Raw genomic sequence first — 20,573 nt, 5'->3', positions numbered from 1 at the left:
GCAGTGAGGTTATGGAAGCCAAAGGCAAGGGGAATTTCAAGGAATGTGCCATTGGGAGTGTCAGATTCAGCACAGAAAGGGACATATAAAGTGCAATGCAGACATCATAGTGTCTTTAGCTATGCAAGTTGAAGTGAGGTGGTGGGATAAGTCAGAGTTCACTGGGTTAAAAAGTGAATGGAAAGTGAAAAATGGAGACAATGACTAAAAGAGAGCTCTTTACAGAGGAGGATGAAAGCCAGTTAAAACCAGAAGAGACACAGGGTCAAAAGAGGTGCTTTTGTCATTGCTTTTGTTGCTGCTGCTGCTGCTGTTGTTTTTTGGTTTGGGGATTTTTTTTTTTTTTTTTTTTTTTAGTATAGGCAAGAATCGAGCATATTTATTGCTTGAGGAGAACTAATAGTACAGAGTAAGAGGTTGGTGATATAGAAAAATGATACAAGGACAACGAAGATGGAAATGAATGAGATGAAGAGCACAGGGAGGGGGCTGTCTTTGAACAGGAATGTGAGCCTGGGAGGTTGGAAGAATGAGGGTAGATGTAGGTTCTCTGAATGGAAAAGGGTAGAAAGTTTAGAAAGGTTATAGTTGACCTTTCCATTTCACTGGATAAGAGAATAGATAATTATCTGCAGGAGAGTGAGGCTGAGAAGTTGGAAAGAAGGTTTGAGGATAGTGTTAAGCACTGGGACAATCAGTAATTGAATGAGACAACATAACTGGAATTAGTAAAAAAAAAAAAAAAAAAAAAAAAAAGGTTGACAAAACACAACACTAAAAACTCCTAGAAGATAATATAGGAGAAAATCTAGAAGACCCTGGGTATTATGACACCTCTCTAGATACAATACCAAAGACACAATCTATGAAAGAAATAATTAGTAATCTGAACTCCATTAAAATTAAAAACATCTGCTCTGTAAGAGACAGTATCAAGAGAATTAGAAGACAAGCCACAGATTAACGGAAAATACTTGCAAAAGACATAATTGATAAAGGACTGTTATCCAAACATACAAAGAACTCTTAAAACTCAATAGTGAGAAAACAAACAACCCAATTAAAAAATGGGCCAAAGACTTTAACACACCTCACCAAAGATACACAGATAGCAAATAAGCATATGAAAAGATGCTCAATATCACGTCATCAGGGAAATGGAAACTAAAACTACGAGATACCACTACACACCTATTAGAATGGCCAAAATCTGAAACACTAACAACACCAAATGCTGGTGAGGATGTAGAACAGCAGGAACTTATATACATTGCTGGTGGGAATGCAAAATGGCACAAACACTTTGGAAGACAGTTTGGTGCTTCCTTACAAAACTAAATGTACACTTCCCATGTGATCCTTGGTATTCACAATCACAATCCTTGGTATTCACCTAAAGAAGCTGAAAACTTAGGTACATATATGCATGTTTATAACAGCTTCATTCATAATTTCCAAAACTTGGTAGCAACTGAGATGTCCTTCAGTAGACGAATGGATAAGTAAACCATGGTTCATCCAGATAATGGAATATTATTCAGCACTAAAAAGAAATTAGCTATCAAGCCATAAAAAGACATGGTGGAATCTTAAATGCATATTTCTAAGTGAAAGAAGCCAATCTGAAAAGCCTACATTCTGTGTGATTCCAATGATATGACATTCTGGAAAAGGCAAAACTATGGAGACTTTACATCAGTAGTTGTCAAGGGTGGGGTAGGGAAAGGGAGAGATAAGTAGGCAGAGCATATAGGATTTTTAGGGTACTGAAAATACTCTGATATTATATGGATACATTATACTTTTTTCCAACCTAAAGAATGTACAATACCAAGAGTGAACCCTAAGGTAAACTATGGACTTTGGTGATTATGATGTGTCAATGTAGGTTCATCTTTGGTTTTAAAAAAAATGTACCACTCTGGTGAGTGATGTTGATAACAGGGGAGGTTATGCACGTGTCGGGGCAGGGGGAAGATGAAGAATCTCTGTACCTGCCTCTCAATTTTGTCATAAACCTAAAACTGCTCTAAAAACATAAGGTCTTAAAAATAATGGCTGGAAGCTAAGAATGAAGTCCATAACTTGCAGGGACACAATCAACATAGTTGCATTATTGCCTCTAGCAACATTCTGCACACTCGACATAGAAAAAGAGAAGGTAAGTGGGAACTGATCCAGGGCTCTGGACCCAAGTGACCTAAGTACCTGGGTGTAAAGATGTTGAAGGTTTGGGGCAAGAGAGTAATTTGGGTGATCATCCATTTAATCTAGGCCAGGCAGAGAGATGAGGCCAGGAGGGGGCTAATAGAGAGGCAGAAAATGCAAGAAAAAAAAATGTCAGCTACTATGTAGATAAAGGCAAGAATAGAGTTTGGGGAATTTAAGAGGATGTGAAGCAATAAACTGCCTGATCTTATTGGCACCACTGGATTCACCTCTCAAAGATGCAACACTATTTCTAGAAGTATTGAACGTTATAGCCAAAACAGATATTTATTAAATATCATTTAGTCCAGCGAATATAGTCAAGTAAGCTATATGGAAATTATGATCTACTAAGAACAGTTAAAATGAAATTTGCAAAGAATTGACATAAAAAGTAATTAGAAGAGATTATTACATTCTATGACATTAGTCATTTTAATTGCAATAGGCTTTCTCACTTAGAGAGAAAAAGAGGATTACAGCTGCCGTGCTGTGAGTACACATGGCCTAGATCCCTTCATAGGAATCCATGGAAGTGTGTTCAGCACTGAAAGCTGTCAGCAAGTAGCTGTCATAAAAAAGCTTAAGAAGCTCTGGTCCAATCCCAACCCCTCCTGGGGGGAAAAAAAGAAGCATATTTGCCAAAAATGGACTTTTTCCCCCAATGACAAACAGCTCAAAATAAGAATTAAGAAAAAGTAATTCCTAATGTACTTTTTCACAGAAGAATTGAGGGAGAGAGAAATCACAAAATCAAGGAGAAACAGTGGAACAAAATAAGAAAAGGCAAGCACTAAGGAAAAATGATCAGAACACAAGAGATAACAAAACTAAAGGGGGGACTTCCCTGGTGGTTCAGTGGCTAAGACTCTGCACTCCCAATGCAGGGGGCCAGAGTTTGATCCCTGGTCAGGGAACTAGATCCCACATGCCGCAACTAAAGACCCCACATGCCACAACGAATATCCCACACGTGGCAACGAAGATCCTGCGTGACACAACTAAGAACCAGCACGGCCAAATAAATAAATAAATGAATATTTTAAAAACAAAAAAGAAAGAATACTAAGGGGAAATTAATTTAACGAAACAAAGGAAAGTAGGGAGAAAGAGAAGGCAAAGACTAAATAATATAATTTGAAAAGAATGTTAAGCCAAATGTGATTGATTATAGTCTCTTCATAGAGCAAGATATGTTAATTTTATATTCAAATCTAAAATTCCCAAAATAAATCCATCAACATTTGGTACAATAGCCATTTACAGCCTCTTAGTGTTTGAATGTCAAATTCTGTCTTGAGTGTCCAAGTGAACAAGAGCATAATTATATGACTGGAAGGGACCTTGAGAGCTGAAAGGCCATGTCTTACTTGTAAGGCTTGAGGCAAACCAGTTTTTAATATGTATTGCTGTAAATATCACCCAAGCTTCTTTTGCCAGATATAGATACTTTGAAAGTGGAATAAGGAGAGTGGAGTAGCTCAGCCTCTCCTCTTAAAGGCAAGCCTATTCTAGAGAGTATATGTTCTAGTTAGGTCCTCCACACTATGAAAAGTCAGGCCTTCTCAGGCTTGGCAAAACCTGTATGTTAGGGACAAATTCAGACTTCAACATCTGGCCAGCACACTGGATCATAAAATTAATACACAGACAAGGAATAAAATTATGGGAAGAAAACAGTACATGTGGAAAAGTTCTAATGTGGCCAAAGCTCTGGGCCTTGAACTTTGTGAGCAGGGCATTTTGACCTTGGCCTTATTTATGGTAGACCATACAAGTTTTTCTCAGGTTTGCAGCTGGCTTTTAACTGTTGCAGCCTGTGTGTGGAATTTGTAACCACAGACTATTTGATATTTTGATCTTGGTAGATTACAAAAGGCTTTAACCATAGGTGAGTAGCTGCTTCTATAAAGGTAAAGTTCACACACCGCAGGGCTGACGTTGGTGGATCTGCAGAGCTGCATAGGCTCAGCAAGGGCACAGGCCAGGCAGGTCACTCAGCTGGTTGGGAGGGACCTACCTTTGCGAGCACAGGCATCCACAGGAAACAGGCTGCTTATCCTTGAATTTGGCTGGCAGAGATTTTCCTAAACAGGTGTGCCTGGGGCAAGGGTTCAACTATAGGGAGAAAAGTCTTTCTAAATACAGGCCTGATAGGCCTCAGGAGGGAGAATTAGATTTACTATGTTTAAACTGTAAGGCAACTGAAGTCCATATGTATATCACAGAGCACTCTTGAGGTTCTAGGTTTATTTTATTAGGTGGGAAGTAGGAAGGGTTAGATTAGCTGCCCTTAGTCCCATACTTTACCCTGGATCAGGGCAAGAAGTGAACTGTGGAGAGCTATACTTAACTTGTGTTGCTTACCGACAGACTCAAGAGTCAATCCCACCTGCCACCCCAGCACATGTTTTCAAACTCTCTCTGGATTATATAAGCAGGAGAAAGTTTCCTTAGGAGGCCCAGGCTTCTAGATGAAGAAATGATGTAACAAGAGACAGAAAGAGAAACACAAAAGCAAAAGGGAAGTAAAAATTACAAGGTTTTGAAAATGCTGCACAGAAGAGGAAGGTAACTCCGACAAGACCTGGTGACTGGGGCTGCCATGGCTGCAAAGTGCTAAACTTTGCAACAGCAATGTTTCAAGTGTTTTTCTCCAAGACTGGATGGATGGATGGCTTTCCCCCTTTATGGTAAGTGCGTAGTGGCAAAATTAACCTCTTAGGGAGAGATTTCCCCCAATAAATTTATAGGTTCACAAACTAGAAAAAACTGCTTGACAGCCAGGTAGGGCTAAAACCAGGCTCTGTCTGCCCTCTCTCATTCATACCTCTGAATGTTTGCTATAGTAGGTGGCTATATCTAGGAAAAGGGTCTGGGAACATAGTGTAGCCTAAAGACTAGGGAGTCTATTTGTCTTATTAAATTTGGTTGCTGTGGAGCTGGTGCTGGGATTATCTTTTGTGTCCCACTCTTTGCTTTATTCATGAAGTAAGGAACACAAGAGATTATTTCAACTTCCAAAGCCCAGAAGGAACAACCCATTCTTATGGAGGCCAGCTCAGAGTATATAGCTGCTAAAAGAACCCCAACTCCACCTGGACAAGAGAACCACTTTGGCTGAAACCCAGAAAGTAAGAATTGGGGGAGGACTTTAATTTGATGTTCCACAAGTATCTTAGACATTGCAAATTCCTTTGGAAATGTAATCTTTGGACTTTAATTTCTGAGAATTCCATAGTATGAGGGGGTTCATAGTCACATTGAGGACACATCTATTTTCTTGACATTTTATTACTGGGTGTAATGTATTAGACTATATTAATGATGTCATGTGATCATTGCAGAATCTCTGATAGGCTAGCGGAACAAAATGGCTGCATGTAATTTGAAACAGGAAATAAAATAGGGAGGAAACATGACTGGGGAACAAACCAGCCTTGGAGTGAATTTTATCGATGCACTATTCGGACCCATCTGAGAGCCCTCTATCCACTAGTGGTCCTAGCAGGATGCCCAAAGGAGCCATGATTAGCTTTGGAGGAGAGGCTTCTAGACGGTAGGAGCAGGACTGATGGACATCTCTTCCCCCAAAGCGGTCTAGCTGCACCTCTAGTTAACCACTAATTTAATGATTAAACTCAATGAAATAAAAAGTGGAGGAAGGCTGAGGAATACTGTCAGGGGGTGGGGGATGAAGAGGCCCTCCTGTTGCTTCCTCACTCATTCCACTCATGGAACAGGAAAGTGACTCCTCAGACCAGTAAATCTAGAAGGATAAATAGAGAAGTGTAGTCCAGGGCCATTCCCTCCCCCATCCTCTCCCCTATTCAACTTGGGAGCTAGCCTGCCCACAGACAGCACACACCCTGAGGAAGAAAGGGGCTCATGCCTGCAGTTTTAAAAGATAAGTTTAATTCAGGAAAGTGTTCAAAGGTTTTTCTCCCCTAAGACACTTGATAAGTCAGCCAACCAATATGCACTGAATGCCTGTGATGGACCAGGCACTGTGCTAGGTGCTCTGCCCATTTTATCACAAATGAGAGCAACCATAACTATGCACAGTGGGCTGACATAATGTGAAAAATAGATTTTCATATCCATTGAACTTATGATTGGGATAAAGAAGCTGTGAAAACAAACAAATAAGGTAAAGCATATCTAAGGAGATTTAAAGAGTAATCAAATTAAGATACAAAATAATCAAATATTTGATGAAATATTGTTTGTTTTGTTCTTAAGACTCTATAAAATACTACTACAAATGAATTGGCTAAATGACATTTTTATGTTTGGATGTTCCTTTCATGGGTTTAACTTTCTAGGAAATCAGAGCACAGAGTTTTGTAAGTATCTGAAATAGGCAAAGAATACAGTTTGACTCCATTTCTAGGAATTCAAGAAAAATAACAATAGCTAGCATTTACTAACACTACTCTGTACCAGGAGTTGTGCTAAGAGCTCCATGTGCATTATTTCTTTTAATCCACATAGTAATCCTTTGAGGGGGGATTTCCCTATGTGACAGGTAAAGGAACTACAGTCAGGCTCCTATTGCACTGCTAACAGGCTTTCTTACATTTTGCTCTGCTGTGCAGAGCACACTCAGAGGATTCAGCACCTTAGCAGCTGAATAAAATAGAGTCTCTCTGGTGGTCCGACTTCAGAGCCCTAGCCCTTAATTCACAACACATACAAGGATGTTGGCGGCCGTACTGTTTTTAACAGCAAGCAATTGGAAACAACCGATGTGCCAAACTGGAAACTGGTTAACAGATTATGATATACTTATCTGATGTTAAATTAAGCTGAGGACAAACACCTATGCTATGATGTGAGATAACATTTTTGCAAGGGAGTGCTAACACTGGGCAGGACTCTGGAGTCAGACCATCTGGGACAGCCTCCTAGTTCCAACACTTGCTAGCTGGATGGATGACACTGGGTAAGTCTCTTTGCCTCAATTTCCTCATACATAACATGGATAATAACACCTGTAATAGCTGTTGTGAAAAATATGAGTTAATATATGTAAAGGACTTAGATCAGTATGTATTAGTATTATTAAATATGGTATTATTTTGGTTATATGTGTTAAGATAAGGATAGAAAAAAGACTGTAATATATACCAAAATGTCAACTGTGATTGAAAATTAGTGGCAAGATATAAAGTTATATTTATTTCCTCCTTCAATTTTCCTATATTTTCCATATTTTCCTACAATTTTCATGGTATTAAAAATGCAAATTGCCATCACATTATTGCTTGCTTTGAACAGGCGATTTCTTAAGATTCCCTTTAATGTGTAATGAACACAGCATGTTGGAAAACTGAGGCAGATTACCAATACTCGGGTAGTGAAATAACTCCACAGCACAACAGAAAAAGAAATAGTTATGGAATATAACGTGGGAAATGATCATGATGAAAGAAGCTTGACTATTTTAAATAAGGAGCTGATTTGATTGACTGAAAATATATTAACAGTGTGCAACAAAAACTGACTGAAAATAAGAAACCGAGGCTTAATATTCATATCAAATCCCTTTTTTATTTGAAGATACAGCTCCCCAAAAGATAATAACTTTTTGGTTTGTCTGTAAAAATCAACCTTTACCTTAAAACACTGGTATAAGTTTAAATCCTAACCACATAAATAAAATTTTATAGGTTAAGTAGAATTCTAAGTTATTTTTTTCGTAAAATAACCTCACCAGGTAACACAAGGAGCCTCCTTACCACTTTATTTTGGACCACCCCAATCTACAAGGACTACCTCTATGGTGCCTCCATCAGCTTCCATGCATTCTGTCCCATAAAAGCACCTGAAACCCTTTCCATCGAGTCTCTTCCAGAACATTAGCCCATGCTCACATAATGAGTACGTTTTTCATGCCTCTATGGCTCACTAAGCTATTATATTATCTTGATTCTCAAAATTACTCCTGAGGAATTTCTTCCCCTCTCCTTGTTTCCCAATATTCTCCCAACTGCCTGTTTATGCATTATTTCTGCCACATGCACAGCTATTTCTGAAGAATTCACTAAGAATGAGCTGTTCATTCTCAGAATTTACTCACCTAAACCTCTACAAGATCCAGGCCATTAACCATGATGAAAATCAGGGCTCTACTTTTTTCACTTTTTTCCTGTGTATCTTTTCCATGTGCAGAGCTTCCTTTGAAGTTAATGGGAACCCTCCATGTGGAAGAGATTCCAAATGATACAAAACAGAATGAGAACTAAGCTTGTCATCTATTTCTCACATTCAAGGACAAAAATACACACACATACAAAGGAAAAGATACCACACAATTAGCAAGCTCTGAGTAGAATCTGGATATTTTACTAAAAATAATCCAGAGAGCTTCTTTAAGAGAGAAAGGAGAAGCACGTTAGTCATTATTTATTATAAAATTAGTGAGTACCTGATATATGTCAGGCAGCACACTAAAACTACAAGGATAAACAAAAACCAAAACAAAAAGCGGCCCAGTCCCTGAACTTCATGGAGCCTACGGACAAATGGCGGAATAGACACTAAGCAAAGATGCACACAGATAAATACAGAATTACTGCTGTGGCTGGTGCAGCTGCCAAGAAGTGGTTCAGTGCGTTAACAGAGCTCTGACCTGCATGGGGTATGTGAGGAGGCCTCCTTGAAGACTTTAGCACTTGCACTAACATGAAGGGTGTGGGCCAGGAGTAGGGATGGGATGGTCATAGCACAGAAAGCAAGAATGGGCCTTATGCAGGATAAGCCTGGAGAGGAGGTGAAGCATGCTTAGCCATGTAATTTATGGGAAGAAATTTGGTCTTTATCCTGAGAGGAATGGGAAGCCTTTGAAGTGTTTAAAGTAGGGCAGCAACATAAGATTTGCATCATGAAACATTTGCTTTTCTATCACTGGTCTGATAAAGAGGTAAGAGAGAGGAGAGAGAGAGGGGAGAGAGAATGCAGGGAGATCAGATAGATCTCCTAAGTCATAGACAATAATAACTTTGACAAGAGTGGTTAAAATGGGCAGAGAGAGAAGTGGACACATTTGAGAATTGTTTAGAAAGAAAAATTTAAATGACAAATGATAAATTGGAGATAAAAGAAAAGAGAGAATGAGGTGTCAAGGACAACTCCCAAGGTTTAAGTTTCTGGAAACTAGACAGACTGTGGAGGCCAATTCTCTAAGAGAGAGTAGGAGGAATATGTTAAGGGATAAGTCATGAGTTCAGTCTGGACATGTGAAGATGTGAACATGCAAAATAAACTACTGGCTATACAGAAGTCATCATAAGATACACAGATTTGTGAATTGTTGATTATCAGTGTGATTAAAACCACACGTACGAAAAAAATGACATGAAGTGAGAGTTTGAGTGAGAAGAAAAGAGGACTAAGGACTGAACCTTGAGGAAAGCCAATATATAATGGCTGGGAGGAGAGAATGAACCTACAATGGAGAGAGAAGAGTGGCTATAAGGTGGGAGAAAAAACAGAAGTCAGTAGAAGAGAATATTTTAATAAGGCAAAAGGATTGAAAAAGTCATATGATACCATGAGGGAAAGTACGATTCAAAGTAAAAAATTATTCATTGGTTTGGGTAACATGGGGGTTATTGAAGAGAAAATATTAAAAATATTTAACAACTAGTATGGCATTATACTAGTATGACCAATCTGAAGGGGTGTGGGGGTCAAAGTACTAGGGTAGGGTACTAAAAGTCCCCTTCTGTACCAGAACTTTGCCTTCAATGTCTGGATAAGGGGGAAGTTGTAGGGATTCTGAGAGAGGAACTTCAGCATCTCTGATGATAGGCAGGCACTTGGGGGAGCAGCCAGTTATTTTCGGGTTTTTTTTAGTTATCTTTTTCCTTTAATGGCTGGAACATTTAAAGTTTAAAGATATGCTCAAAAGGGATATCAGTTATATGTTTTTCAGAAAGTGTGTTAGATCACTCTAGTTTCAGAAAAACAGCAACAGAATTTTATCTGTTGATATATATTTTTTAAGTTTTCCTTAAGTATTCTCATCAGTTGACTTTTTTAAAATTAATTTTTATTGGGGTATGGTCACTTTACAATGTTGTGTTAGCCTCCACTGCACAACAAAATGAATCAGCCATACACATACACATGTACATACACATCCAAAAGAGAGGGGATATCCCCTCCCTTTTGGACTTCCCTCCCATTTAGGTTACCACAGTGCATTAGGTAAAGTTCCCTGAAAAGTATTCAATATTTGAAAAACCACTGTGGCTCCACAGATACAAGCTGGAGGTACAACCTTACCAAGCATTATTTCTGTGGCTTGATGGAGAGGGGAAGCAGCCAGATTGGAATGGATGGGGAACAGAGTTGAAGGTCTCCCATGCAACTCTGATTTCATGTAATGAATCAATACCTGCACAACATCTTCTAGATGCAGAAAAAATTTCTTCCAAAAAAATGTTTTTAAGTAAATAATTGGCCAGGGAATTCCCTGGCGGTCCAGTGGTAGGACTCTGTGCTTCCACTGCAGGGGGCACGATTTCAATCCCTGGTCGGGGAACTAAGAGCCTGCAAGCTGTGCAGTGTGGCCAAGAAAAAAGAAAAAAATTTAAAAATTTTTTTAAAAGTTAATAATTGGTCAATGAAGAAAATATATATCAAACAGAGAACCTGTTTTTAAAAAGTTCCTGGAAATTCTGGCCCATAATGAGAAGCAAGAAGATGTGTTGTCCTTCAAGGATCCAGGTTAAAGTGTGTTGAAGAACAAAGCACTTAACACACTACCTTATACAAAACAGCCACTACAAAAATGGTAGCTAATTTTATGACATGATTATTTAAAATTCAAATATACCACAGTAATAGGTAGAAGTACAAATACATGTAGCAGTTTCTGGATAATATAACACTCTAAGGAAAAAAAGGAATTAATCTGTGATACTATTTTAATAAATAATAAAGAAGCTCCAGTAGTCCATATGGATCTCTTCCTTCTCTGAACATTTATTTTGTTCATTATCTGAATTTAGCACTTACATCATCTTGTTTTGAATTACTAGCAATTGTGTCTGCCTTGCTCCCATGATCACAATAAGATTATAGCTTAGTTGAAAGCATGGACTTTTGGGATTTGTATGTCAGTTCTGCCATTTACTAGATGTATGAACTTGGGCAAGTTACTTAGTCTAATCAAGCCTCATTTTTTGATCTGAGAATTGGAGCTAATAGTCTCAGTTTCAAGTAGATGTTGTGACTATTAAGTGAGATGAAGTCTGGCATCTGGTAAATGTTCAATAAATAGTAGATATTATCAAAGTAGAAACTGTACTTTATGCTCCTTTGAAATAGTTATACTTTCCCTAGATCACAGATTAGTAATAAATTATCAGTATAATGGCTCTAAACCAGGGGGAACACCACCACCAAGGGCTTTTTGTAAATGTGTAGCAGGCATACTGTACTGTCACAATGCCTAGGAGATATCTACCACGTAAAGATCAAAGATGATAAATGAAGAACTCACCTATGTAAAATGACAACAGCATCTGCTGGAGTCCAAATACAATTCATAATTGGGTGGTTAGCTCTAACTGTTAATCAAGTTTAAATCAGTTTCTTTATAAAATTGGAATTCATTACAATCAGAATCACACTTTAGAGTTATATGTAATTATTTTTTGAGTGATGTATTTAGGTGGAAAACTTGAATAATCACCATAAGCAAGCCTGAAATGACAACTCTGAGTAACAATTATAAATTAAGACCCAATTTTTTCCTCTGGATGACAAAAAGTAACGTTCAAAGTTAATAAGCTGCTATAATATATTCTAGATGTTCCTTTCTGAATGTTAACCTCACAATATTTTAGAGGTCATTTACATATTTGGTCATTTACCTCCAGATTTTAAAATACATAATTCTCATTCGACAGTTTTTTGGACACCTATCATGAGTAGGCACTACGTTAGACACAGAGAACATAGCAGTGAGCATGGCAACTACTGTCTCTGATTTCACAGAGCTTACAGGCAAACAAGGAAGAACAATATTAAACAAGAAAATACACAAACATTCAATGAGAAAGGGACAGACTATTATGGGAACATACAGCAGAGGACTGAAAATACTATAGAGGATAGGGAAAGTACTCCTAAGGAAGTGATAAACTACGGAAAATGAGAAGCTGTTACTCAGGCAAAAATGAAAAAGAAGCTATTCTAAAGCACAGGAAGGAGCACATCAAAAGCCCCAGCAGGGAAAGAGTTTGGACCACTGAGGGCACTGACTGAAGGTCACTATTGCCAGAGCACAGAATTCAAGAGTGCTAGCGGCAAGAGAAGGAACTAGAAGCAGGCACGGAATGAATAATGGATGTTAAAGTTTAGACTTTATCCTAATTGGAAAGAATTACTTTTGAGTGGTTGTAAGCAAGGGAGTGGCAAGTTCAGATTTTTTTGTTTGCACCAAAACAAAACAAAAGAAAATCACATCAGATGTTTTACTTGCTTGTAATTTCAGCAAAAAGTTTTAGGAGAGAGTGTTGAATTCTGGTTAAATAAGTCTTTTAATTATTTGTGGATTTTAATTACCCATATTCTTCCTGACTTCCTTAATCATGGCTAATTGAAAATTGGCTGTAACTTAAGATACTCTGTGAGGAAACTTAATAAAATGAGGTATGTAACAGATGAAATCCTGATTTCTGTTGAAAACTGAAGAACATATAAATAACAGGCATTCTAATTTCTGATGGGAAATGGAGAGGCCCTGGTAAATATCAGTCATCCAGAGCAGCTATTTTGCTTAATCCTGTAAACTAGTTGCAGATGTTGGCTCAAACACTAGGCTTTGCATCTGTAATTTTAAAATTGTCTCATATTTCTAAAACCTGACTCCGTATGCACCGGAAATCAGTGACATGAATTATGAACTTCAGGAAGAGGAGAAGTACAAAAAATGCCAGAAGTGATAGAAGATAATATTTGGAGCAGTCGTTGAGCTATGTGCACAGGATGAGTGAAGGATGACACGGTTCCTTCCTCCAGGACATGGATCCTGTAACCAGGCATTTGAAAATGAAACCCTGCAAATGGATGTACCAAACAAAAGGAAGTCATTTATAGATAGTTGAGTTCTGAAAAACAAATCCTCCTTTTCCTTTTCCCCGCCTCCACTTTACAGCAGGTCAACAGGAAGACCAGAGTTGCTGGAGAAGGAAAAGGTTTTTGAAGAGAAAAAAAAACTGAACACAAATGTACGTTAAAAATGTCTTACCTTAATTAAGGTTATATTTAGTAGACTGGGGCAGGAAACAAATGACTTGCTATTAAACTCATGTTTTAGTTATGATAGTGCATTCTCATAAAAGACATTTATAAAAAGTCAATAGAGACTTGAATTAAAACTCAGAAAAGGAGCTGGAAGTGGTAGAACTCCATATATAAAGAATTCATACTATACTGCAAACAAAGAATAATCATAGGCATTAGAAACAAATTATGATGATGACTGAATTTCCTATTCATATTTGTATTTCTAAAACTCATTTTTATTTATGCACAGTATTCCCAAGTAGTGCTCCATCCAGGCAATATAAATGGCAGCACATAGCACAATCTACCCACAGGGACCATCCGTCACAGGCCAAGAGTGAAAATAACCTCACCAGGAATCAGGACAAAAACTTCAGCCAATTATTTGGTGAGGCAAGAGCACCATACAAAGCTTCAAGGAACTTAGGTTCAATTATGAAGCCAGGACACTCATTTCCTGGAGTGGAAATACTCATCCCATAGAATTCAGCCTAATGGAATTCCCTGAGGTGGGAATGGATTGGCTGCTGAGTCAAAGAGATTTCATAGTTACTTTGGGGGCAAGACAGTTTATTCCTTAGTTTAAAGCTCTACAAGTTTACACTTTGCTCAAGAGATCATCTCTGATAAGTTTTATTTTCTGCACTTACATAATTAGGAAACATATGCTACTAGGAAAATAAACCATATTGGTCTTTCCACGATTTTTCAGATAAATCTGAGACCAGCATTAACTCTCTCAATCTACTAGGACTACTGTGATTAAATCACAATCTTCTTGTACCACTCAAACTACTCCTGAGGAAAAGTTAATATGATTCTGCAGAAGCTATTAGAGACCTGTTCATTGAGCTGCCTGGAGAAAGAAGAAAAGGAGGTACTTCACAAAGGGGTGGGGAATTCAGGGCAAATAAAATTTTGAACTGACATATAAAGCTACTATCTGGGAAATCTGAGACCCTAAGATTAGAAAATATATTTAAATTTTTGAGGGAAAAAATAAGATTATTCTCAAATGGAATTATCCCATTACAAAACAAAATTTTTTAAAATTATGATAAATTATCCCAGCAATTTACACTAATGCCGGGATAAATGCTCCGACATTTAGGTACCTGACAATGAGACTCAAAATAAAGCAGTGAGTTGGGAGTGATGCTGAGAATGGAGCCCACAAGGCTGATGACCAGGTCCTCCCCTGTCTAACTGACATGGTCAATATGAGCATTCTTTTCTATAAACATACATCTCAGGACTCTCTGTCTTAAGAAGGTAAAGATGTCTCTGTATTTTGAGGCTCCTGGGCTAAACATTATGACTCAGGAAAAGTTCTTTAATGTTACTGCACTGAGTATGAAATGATTCGTGCTCAAGGGACAGAAACTGCAATTTGCCTTGGTCATGGCGAATTGGGGACATACTTATGTTTGGTGGATTTGATTTCAATATGGGAAGCAATGAACAAAAATAACAAAAGAGCTCTATTGGAAATACATACAAGAATTTCTCAGCTTCGATTTACTTCTATTTTCACTGTGATGGTGAATCAGTGGCACCCTTTCAAAAGGACCTTCTGATATAGGACATGGATATCATCACTAACAAAAGATCCCATGGCACCTTTGCTGTTGGTGAGGTTTTATGATTTGTTCTCTAATAATCCCTTAATTTGCTAAATTGAAAGAACTGGGATTCTCTCAGTATAACAAATAAAGAAATTAGCATCTCTACACTGGAGTCTCAGCATCTGAACTGGTAGTGAGACCCCAGCACGGCCAACAGCTGAAAGCCCTTTTGCTGCTCTTTTTTGTTTTTTTTTTTTTTTGCGCTATGCGGGCCTCTCACTGCTGTGGCCTCTCCCGTTGCGGAGCACAGGCTCCGGACGCGCAGGCTCAGCGGCCATGGCTCACGGGCCCAGCCGCTCCGCGGCATGTGGGATCTTCCCGGACCGGGGCACGAACCCGCGTCCCCTGCATCGGCAGGCAGACTCTCAACCACTGCGCCACCAGGGAAGCCCCCTTTTGCTGCTCTTTACATTCTACTTGGTACCTATACTGAGTTTCACCATCTTCTTAAGACTCCCATGTAACATTTAACTCCCACCTCCCTAGCTCTCAACAAACAGCCCAGCTTCCTGTCTTATCAAGTAAATTGAGATAATGAGGAATGAGGCATACAATATTCTTTTCTCCTCAGTTTCTGTGACATTTCTCTTTCACTAGGAATTTTAATAGTGTTGCAAAATCATTCATTTTTTATTTATAAATATATTCATTTATTTTTATAAAGAATAACTTTATTTCATAGGTAAAATATATTAATCTTAAACTAAATAATAGGAAAACTAATTCAATGGTAAAAGAACCACCCACTAATGACCAAATTGGGCTTATACTAGGAAAGCAAGGATGGTTAGTAAATCTATCAGTATAACAAATTACATAATTTGTTCAATATGTAAGACCATGATCATCTCAACAAAACTCACTTCTCATTTCTGAGTATATCAGTTGCAGAAAAATAGAGGCATTTCTTTCTTTATCACAGTAAATATATTTTAAACCAAAAGCCAACATCAAATGTTTGTAAACATTCCCATCATGATAAAAAGAAAAGCTAAGAAAAGCTACTATAATTTTATAATGTTCTGAAAGGAATAATATATGGAAATAGAAATAAAAGATACAACTCCATAAATGAGATTAAAATTAAATTAAAAACTACTAGATAGGGCTTCCCTGGTGGCACAGTGGTTGAGAATCTGCCTGCCGATGCAGGGGACACGGGTTCGTGCCCCAGTCTGGGAAGATCCCACATGCCGCGGAGTGGCTAGGCCCGTGAGCCATGGCTGCTGAGCCTGAACATCCGGAGCCTGTGCTCCACAATGGGAGAGGCCACAACAGTGAGAGGCCTGCATACCACAAAAAAAACCCCAAAAACCAAAAAACAAACCAAAAAACCTACTAGATAATACAGTAAATTCCACAAACCCAAAATAAATGCTTAAAAATCAATAGTTTCATTTTATAGCACTAAATAATTAGAAAATATAATTGAAAAACACTCTATAATTACAACATAAGGGTATTCCAGTTATTTTATATTTTAACAAGGTATGTGAATTTACTTATACTAAGGGAAAAAAACCAGGAAATTATAGTAAACAGAAGGAATCATCATCTGGTTGGATGGGATAAAAGGGTATGAAAAATGTGACTTTTTCCCATATTAATTTATAAGCTTTACAAATACCTCATCAGAATTCAAACAGAACTGTAGTTGGAATATGAAAAGATTTTAATCTTCAAATGAAAAAATCTACAAAAGCAAAATGCATTTTTTTAAAAAGTAATGAAAGAAAATGACCAAGCAGATATTAAAATATATTAGACATCTGCAATAATTAAAAAGTATGTCATTGGGCTTCCCTGGTGGCGCAGTGGTTGAGAGTCCGCCTGCCGATGCAGGGGATATGGGTTCATGCCCCGGTCCAGGAGGATCCCACATGCCGTGGAGCGGCTGGGCCCGTGAGCCATGGCCGCTGAGCCTGCGCTTCCGGAGCCTGTGCTTCGCAACGGGAGAGGCCACAACAGTGAGAGGCCCGCGTACCGCAAAAAAAAAAAAAAAAGGTATGTCATTGTATAAAAATCAACAGATGGAGGGATAAATAATCCAGATCCTAGGATAAGAACTCATCCATGGCCTGGACTGAGGCTAGAATTCTGCCACTTATCCATTCTATGACCTATGGTGAACTATTTAACTTTTCTAAACTTCAGTTACATCATTTATAAAATAGGAGAAATAATGGAACCAACTTCATAGGGTTGTTGTAGAACTGCATACACTGATGTAAGGAACACAGTGCAATACCCACCCATAGACTGAGCTTTCAAGAAAGGTAAGCGGCTATACTTATTACTATTATTGTTGCCATTATTATATGATCACAGAAGTATTGCAAACCAATTGTAATGGTATGAATCATTAAAAAAATTATATTTAGACATTCGCTCCTGTGGAATAAAATTTTAATAATAATTATTATATTATTATTGTCATTGTCAATAATCATTGAGTTGTTACAATGTGCAAAGACTGATCTCAGTGCTTTACATGAACCAATATGTTTAATCCCATTAACCCTAACAGGCAGATACAACAGTCACATCCCTTTTGCAAATGAGGAAACTGCGGCACAAAGATGTTAAGTAATTTGCCCATAGCTGATGAGTGGCAAAGCCAGATATTAAAGCCTGGCTGTCAGACTTCAGAATCCATGCTCTTAATGCCTACACTCTGCTCCCCAAGCTAGTGCCTTACCTTCTACCATGTGCCATGATAAATCCTAAATGGATTACAGAGACAAATGTCAATAATGGCTTAATAAAAATGCTATAAGTACACGGGTGAATATTTAATTGCTTTTGAGGTGAATACTACCTTTCTAAACATAAAAGCAGTGGAAGAAATGACAGGAGAAAAGAGTAACAGATTTTACTACAAAAACTTTTATCTCAAATTCCTGTTAAGTAAAATTAAACATACACAAGAAAATGAGAAAAATGCTTGCTAATAAATATGGCAAAAGGGCAGTATAATTATTATATAAAAATTCTATTATAAGTCAAAAAAGTAAAAGAAAAATTTCAAAGAGTATGAAAGCAAAGGCATGAACAGCTTATTCAGAAAAGAATACTACTGGTCAATAAGCATGAAAAGAATTTCTGTCTCTAGTAAGTTATAGACATAAGTGACTGAGGTTTAAAGAATAGAAGTATGTGATCAGCAAGAAAATAATTTTCTTTTTCATATAGCTATATATAAAAATCTTATTAGAAGAAAATATGAGATAAAATATAAATGCCACAAAATTTTTTAAATTTGTCTAAATCAAAATTATAACTTTTGTTTTATAATATACAATAAAGTCAAGTGATAGATAAGCATAAAATATTTGTACTATATATAATACACATAAAATTAATATCAAAACTATAAAAATCCTAAAAAGTCAATGAGAAAATTGACAAGACAGTCCTTTCAAGATGGACAAAGGACATAATCAGACATTTTATAGGAGAGAGGATACAAATATCTATTAAATATTTGAAAGGCTGCTCTATAACTTGCAATAAGTGAAATGCAACTCAAAATAATATATTATTCTTCCCATCAGATTATTCAAAATTATATAAAATATAATTATCCAGTACTCGCATAAATAGTTGTTGGGTTTATAAACTGTTTCAACTGTTTTGGAAAAACTGGAAACAACACAAATACCTATCCTTAGGGGAATGGTTAAATTTACATTGGCACATCTGCACTGTGGAATATACAATAATACTATGTGCCAGTAAAAGAAGTCTTGTCTTCTGTCTGTGTACTTACATGAAAAGGTCTCCAAGACATATCATTAAGTAGATAAAGTTAGTTCATCTTCACATATATTTACTGAGCATCTACTGTATACCAGGTTCTAGTCACAGATATATCAATGAACAAGAGACAAAAGTCGTTGCCTTTGTGGAGCTAACAACTATAGTGTAAAATATGTACAAACCTTTTATTTTTAAAAATCACAAATCATGTGTATATGTACGTATGTGTTTGGGCATGTATGTATATGTGTACATATGCTCCAGAGAATGATAACAGTAGCTATAGCTATGAAGGTGAATGAGACTGGGTAAGGGTCAAGGGTATATTTACTTGATCTGTATTACTTTTTTCACAGTGAAAATGTGTTTATGTATTTCTTGTGTAACAAACAAAAAGTAAGCTTCAAAATCATACATTAGGCTTCCCTCGTGGCGCAGTGGTTGAGAGTCCGCCTGCTGATGCAGGGGACACAGGTTCGTGCCCCGGTCTGGGAAGATCCCACATGCCGCGGAGTGGCTGGGCCCGTGAGCCATGGCCGCTGAGCCTGCACGTCCAGAGCCTGTGCTCCGCAACGGGAGAGGCCACAACAGTGAGAGGCCCACGTAACGCAAAAAAAAAAAATCATACATTACACTGAAACTCTGTGCTAAATAAGCTATACAGTGCACATAAGGGAAGGGCTGAAGCAAGAACTAAAGAAAATTTGAGCAGAGATTTCTGCTTTTTTAGAGTACCAGCTCTATCTATCCTTGGCTAACTACTTAAAAAGTCACTGTGGCCAAAGGATTAGATGATAAGCTAGCTGGTAAGGGAGAAACTCTACTACAGTGAAATGGAGAAACTCTACTCCAGTGGAAATGGGAGAAACTCTACTACAGTGAAGCTGTAGGAGACTTGAGTGAGACATCTAGCAGTTAATCACTGGCATTCTCCAGGCTTGCAATCAGGAGCAGTAAGGGGTGGAGTAGGCAGTGTTGGGGGAGGGGGGGCCTGGGTGGGTCTATCACAGGTTTGGCTTATGATAGACCTGCCTGAGGCAGAAAACCAGCAACTTTTGGTATTGGGCCAAATAGTAGCAACCCATGTGGAGTTCCTCCACCACCTGGGTGGCTGTGTAGGAATAAAATAGAAACCTCTTCTCTAAGATATGGAGTGCAGATTAAAGAAGTGAAAATTAAAACAGTGAGAGTTAAGTATCCTGGAACAAGGGAATGATACAATTCCGATGTCCATGAACACTGAAAATAGTCAAAAACAGGAAGACACTAAGATGTCATTTATCTGATAATTCAGAGGAACATTCAGGTCTGAAATTACAGTGTTTAATAAAATAATAGTGGGAGAAAATAAAATTTTACATGTTACAAAACTTCCAGGGAATTCAAGTCACACAGGCATTTAATTTACGTGGAATGAAATATATCATGTTAAAGAGAGAGAGAGAGACAGGCAACTAGGACAAAAGAGACAGAAAGAAGAAAAGAGGGAAGCAGGAAGGGAGGAAGGGTAGCTGTGAGATAGCAGGAGAGAGGCAGGAGGGGCAACCCTTAGTTTGCCCAGGTGCCCATTTCCCCTGGTGAAATAAGACCAGGCCTCAACTGCCCAGAGGAAAGATCACAGCTGAAAGGTAGGGCTAGATTCTGCCTACTGAAGGGATTTTTCAAGGTAATTCTGAA

At 37.9% G+C, this 20,573-nt stretch overlaps 1 protein-coding gene across 7 annotated transcripts in view; it reads right to left on the bottom strand.

Annotated features, from left to right (window-relative positions):
- Nucleotides 1-20,573, bottom strand: part of DNM3 (dynamin 3) — a 574,033-nt gene that overhangs the window by 282,682 nt on the left and 270,778 nt on the right. Inside the window, exon 14 of one of the 7 annotated variants that reach the window (XM_065883190.1) lies at nucleotides 1,832-1,843. The exons of the other annotated variants lie outside the window; for them this stretch is intronic. Within the exon in view, the coding sequence (XP_065739262.1) occupies nucleotides 1,832-1,843 (12 nt within the window). The remainder of the gene's footprint in view (nucleotides 1-1,831; nucleotides 1,844-20,573) is intronic. 7 annotated transcript variants of the gene reach the window in all.

The sequence above is a fragment of the Phocoena phocoena genome, chromosome 1 (assembly GCF_963924675.1).
Source record: "Phocoena phocoena chromosome 1, mPhoPho1.1, whole genome shotgun sequence".
In the NCBI taxonomy this organism is placed as follows: Eukaryota; Metazoa; Chordata; class Mammalia; order Artiodactyla; family Phocoenidae; genus Phocoena; species Phocoena phocoena.
Note: the sequence above shows the minus strand (reverse complement) of the source record. Positions and strands in the feature narration are given on the sequence as shown.